At 44.2% G+C, this 4,892-nt stretch overlaps 1 protein-coding gene across 1 annotated transcript in view; it reads left to right on the top strand.

Annotated features, from left to right (window-relative positions):
* Nucleotides 1-3,811, top strand: part of Lemd1 (LEM domain containing 1) — a 28,580-nt gene extending 24,769 nt beyond the window's left edge. Inside the window, exons 3-4 of the mRNA XM_048809013.1 lie at nucleotides 1,601-1,652; nucleotides 3,302-3,811. Of these exons, the coding sequence (XP_048664970.1) occupies nucleotides 1,601-1,652; nucleotides 3,302-3,591 (342 nt within the window). The 3' untranslated portion in view covers nucleotides 3,592-3,811. The remainder of the gene's footprint in view (nucleotides 1-1,600; nucleotides 1,653-3,301) is intronic.
* Nucleotides 3,812-4,892: the final 1,081 nt, after the last annotated feature.

The following is a 4,892-nucleotide window of genomic DNA, read 5'->3' on the forward strand; positions in this document are numbered from 1 at the left end:
AAAAAAAAAAAAAAAAAAAAAAAAGGAAGGAGCTGGGCTTGGTGGTTCATGCCTGTAATCTCAGCAGCTCAGGAGGCTGAGGTAGGAGGATTGCAAGTTCAAGGCCAGCCTCAGCAACTTAGCAAGGCCCTGAGCAACTTAATGAGAATCCTGTCTCAAAAAATAAAAAGGGCTGGGGATGTGATTCAGTGGTTAAGTGCCCCTGGATTCAATCCCTGGTATCAAAAAGGGGGGAAAACGGGGAAGTGGGGAGAGAGAGAGCACAGTGGAGGACAGCTGCGTGAGATCTAGCAGATGAAGTTCTAGTCAGGGAAGAAGGAAGCCAATGCAGAATCCTTACAAAGTAGTCACATTCCATGGTGAGCTGTTTAGGGCAAGGGTGGCTTGGTGGTTCCCATCTGAAATCTTTAATCAGCAGGCTGGGCTCTCAACAAAGCATAACAAATGTTTGCTGAATGAATAAATAAAACTTCAGGTTAAGTACAGTACAAAATATGTATATTAGGGCTGAAGAAATTTAAAAAAAAAACAAAACAGAGGCATAATCTGTGTAGATCAGAAGAATAAAGATTTCCTGCTGGAGGGAAATTGAAGATACAGCCGGGCGGGCGCAGTAGTGCACACCTGTAATCCCAGCAGCTTGGGAGGCTGAGGCAGGAGGATAGCGAGTTCAAAGCCAGCCTCAAGAATGGCAAGGCACTAAGCAATTCAGTGAGATCCTGTTTCTAAATTAAATACAAAATAGGGGTGGGGATGTGGCTCAGTGGTGGAGTGCCCCTGAGTTTAATACCCAGTCCTCCCACCCACCCCACCCCACCCCCAAAAAAAAGAAGAGGAGGAAGAAGAAGAGGAGGAAGAAGAATAGGAGGAAGAAGAAGAAGAGGAAGACGAAGAAGAAGAGGAAGATGAAGAAGAAGAAATAAAGAAATTGAAGGTACTGAGGAGTCTGGTGTAATGGTTCAGGCATGTAGCTTTTCACTGATAATACTGTGTGAGTTCAGGTTAATTTCTTAACCTTTCTGTGCCTCAGATTCATCTCCAAAATGGAGTAATGATAGTGCCTACCAGAAAAGAGTAGGGTGATCAAACGGACCTCAATGAGTTACTGGGTGAATGGGCCCTGGTGCTGGGTGAGGGGTGCTGGGTGGGCACCATCATTGATATCTCATTTTCACATTCCAAGGGCCCCTGACCAGGGACATTGCAGACTTTTGAGGATGATAAGGTCTGGTTCTTAAATATGGATGGACAATTGAGGAAAAACAGAGTTAATCCTCAGCACTGCAGAGAGAAGAGGGAGAAGAAGAAGAAAAGAATATGAAGAAAAAATTAGCAACATGAACTTGATACTTTCCACTACCCTAACCATCATTATTTCTACGTATTGAAAGCTTACTCTGTGCTAGATGTTTTAATCACTTTTGCACATGGATCAAGTCACTTAAATCTTTACAACTCAGTTTCACAGGGAGGAGACAAAGGGCTGTACGTTAGCACTTTATTGGAAAAAAAAAATAACAACACCAAAGACGTTTTTTGAAAACTGTAAGATGAGACATTAGAAACCAATTCCTGTTGACATTTTCTTTCTGCTTTGCAGAGACCCAAGATTGCCAACATTAAAACAAAAGCAGGAGACTTCTACTACTGCGGTAGGAAGATTCCCAAGAGATCAAGGTAACACCTTTTTTTTTTTTTCCCATCACGAGAAAATGGATAATATTGTAGATCTGCAACCCTTGGAAAAAGTTATTGCTCATATTTCCGTGAAGGGTTTGAGCTTGAAAAAAAATCTGTTGAAAAAGGAGGAAGATTTCCAATATTGCATAATTTCTTTTTTTTAATTTTTATTTCTTTTTAGTTTTAGGTGGACACAATATCTTAATTTTACATTTATGTGGTGCTAAGGATCAAACCCAGTGCCTTGTGCATGCTAGGCAAGCGCTCTACCACTGAGCCATAACCTCAGCCCATATTGCATGGTTTCAAAGTCAGAGGGTCCTTTTGTGTAGTCACTAGTGTTGTTCGTATTTAGAGAAAAGGCAACAGGGCAGGGAGGTTGAAGGGGACCCAGAAGTCTCGATGACCTGAAACCAGAATCTAAGCTGCTGCTGCTTCTTCTTCTTCTTCTTTTTTTTTTGTACTGGGGATTGAACTCAGGGACATTCAACCATTAAGCCACATCCCCAGCCTTATATTATTTTAGACACAGGGTCTCACTGAGTTTCTCAGCGCCTCATGGTTTGCTGGGGCTAGTTTTGAACTTGCGATCTTCCTGCCTCAGCCTCCCCAGCCTCTGGGATTACAGGCGTGCGCCACTGTGCCCAGCCAAGCTTCTTGATTTGCAGTCATTTGAAAACTTTTCTTCCTGTTTGTATCTTGGAAGATGGGTAAAAGAGGGAGTGGGGAGGTGGAGAAGCATGTACTTGAAATAAAAGCTCAACCAGGTCATTTTACTAGGAAGTTAAGATGGAGCTGGGGTTGTGGCTTAATGGCAGATCACCAGGCCCTGGGTTTGATCCCCAACTTGAGAAAAGAAGAAGAAAAAAAAAAGTAATAATTTTTTAGAAAGTTCCTTAACTTCCAAATAAACTTTAGCAGATTATTCAGAATTCCAGTAGTAGAAAAATAAGACTCTCCCTAAAAATTTTAGATAGTACTGTATCCTCTTGCTTCCTTAATGGCAGATTTGGTTTATTTACTCATGCATTGCAGTGCTGGGGGTGGAACCTGGAGCCAGGTGCTTGGCCACTGAGCCCTCCTTCAGCCCCTAAATTCAGGTTTTAAATAAGCAGATGGAAAAGCATTTCCCATGTTCACCCTGAAAAGCAGAGTTGTACCAGTAAAGAGGGGACAAAAAAGACTTGGGTATAATGCCCCCCATCCACAATGTCCCATTGGGGACCTGAGGTCCATGAGTCAGGTCCAAAGCCAGCAAATTCTATCCTGATGAGTAACTATGGTAAATAAATGCTCTGTGGGGTTGTCCTGACATCCACTAATATCACTTGTTGAAATTAGCACAGATGTTGTTTTTGTTTTGTTTTGTTTTGTTTGGGTACCAGGGATTGAACCGGGGGTGCTTAACCACTCAACCACATCCCCGGCCCTGTTTTATATTGTATTTAGAGACAGGGTCTCACTGAGTTGCTTAAGGCCTTGCTAAATTGCTGAGGCTGGCTTTGAACTGGTGGTCCTTCTGCCTCAGCTTCCGAAGCCGCTGGGATTACCGGAGTGCACCACCGCGCCCGACTAGCATAGTATTTAAGAGAGGCCCAAGGAACCCCAACATGATTTCTCCCTCAAGGTCCTCGAGGTCCACACACTTCGTTTAGGAAGGTTCTCTGGTTGGATGTGCATGATCCTAACGGCCACTCATGTTTCCCCAGGAGCGCTGCAAGAGCACCGCAGACCAGGATCAACCTTGACACTGTCAGCGAAGATTGTCTGTGCTCTGCACTGAGCCACGGGATGACACAGGAGTGTGATGAGTGCTGTTTCCCCATGGGCTTGAAGCTTGCTATCCTTGGCATCCTCCTCATTGTTGTATTTGTCTACTTAACTGTGGAAAGAGAACCACTCTTTAGATAAGTCCTTTAGGAGCAAAGCAACATGATGGTGCTTGAATAATGCCCTCAACAAGCCCTTCAAAGGGGCCACCATACCCCTGGCCAGGCAGCCTTCCCTGGCTGATCTGTGCCTGGGTTTAGCCAGGTGAAAGGAAAGGGGGAGAACCAGGCAGCTGTGAGTTAAGATCACGATGTTTAGGAAAACCTCAATCATGTAAGCCAACATTAAAGGTGCTTCCACACAAGAGCAAGCAGGTTTCTCCTCTCTCTCTCTCTCTCTCTCTCTCTCTCTCTCTCTCTCTCTCGATGCAGTGTGGGGATTGAACCCAGGGGTGCTTTACCACTGAGCTCTGTAGCTCCAACCCTTTTTCCTTTTCATTTTTGAGACAGGGTCTCACTGAGTTACTGAAGCTGGCTTCGAATTGGTGATCCTCCTGCCTCCTGAGTCACAGGGATTACAGGCATGAGCCACCAACCACCCCTGGTGATAAGAGCAGACTTTTGAAAAGGAAACTCTGATCGATGTTTTTTCTTTTTATTTCCCAAACCAAAGGTTCCCATTTTTTTTTTACTATTTATTTTTAAGTTTTAGGTGGACACAATATCTTTATTTTCCATTTATGTGGTGCTGAGGATCGAACCCAGTGCCTCGTGCATGCTAGGCGAGCACTCTACCACTGAGCCACAACCCCAGCCCCCCTGGTTCCCGTGTTTTTAAGAGTGAGACAACCTACTAGTGCATCCCAATGAAACATATCCAGTTGTCCAGAAAGGGGTGCCGTTCGCAGCTTGATGCAGCCTGAGGTGGTCGTGAGTTGGATTCAGTATGAACATGTGTGCCATCTCAGGTGTAATCCCAGCTGGGTTCTTCTTCAGTGAGTTTGTACCTGATCTATTGTTTTCATCCAAATTTCGTGGGGAATTGGATGGTTTTCTTTGGTTTCTAGGCCAGGAATCCCTTGATCCTGAAAGTCTTGTGAGAAGACCCAGCGAGGCACACAGAGCCAAGCACCACCACGATGGCAGAGAAAAGGGGAGATCACATTTAACCAGGGTGGTGAGCTGTAGGTCACATGTGATTCAGTCTTCAAACTGCAGAGTGTGGGAAAACCTACAACAGCCAGTTAACAACAGAGACCTGGGGATGTGACTCCAGTGGTAGAGGGCTTGCCTAGCATTCGCCAGCACCAAATAAACAAAAATAAATAAATAAAAGAAGAATGTGTCTGATTTAGCAAATGCAAAGAAATGTCCAACATCATGACAACAATCTAGAACAAGAGAGCACTTTTATCTTTGAAACTTAGGATCTAAAAATTAGGA

Source organism: Marmota marmota, unplaced genomic scaffold (genome assembly GCF_001458135.2).
Source record: "Marmota marmota marmota unplaced genomic scaffold, marMar, whole genome shotgun sequence".
Classification (NCBI taxonomy): domain Eukaryota; kingdom Metazoa; phylum Chordata; class Mammalia; order Rodentia; family Sciuridae; genus Marmota; species Marmota marmota.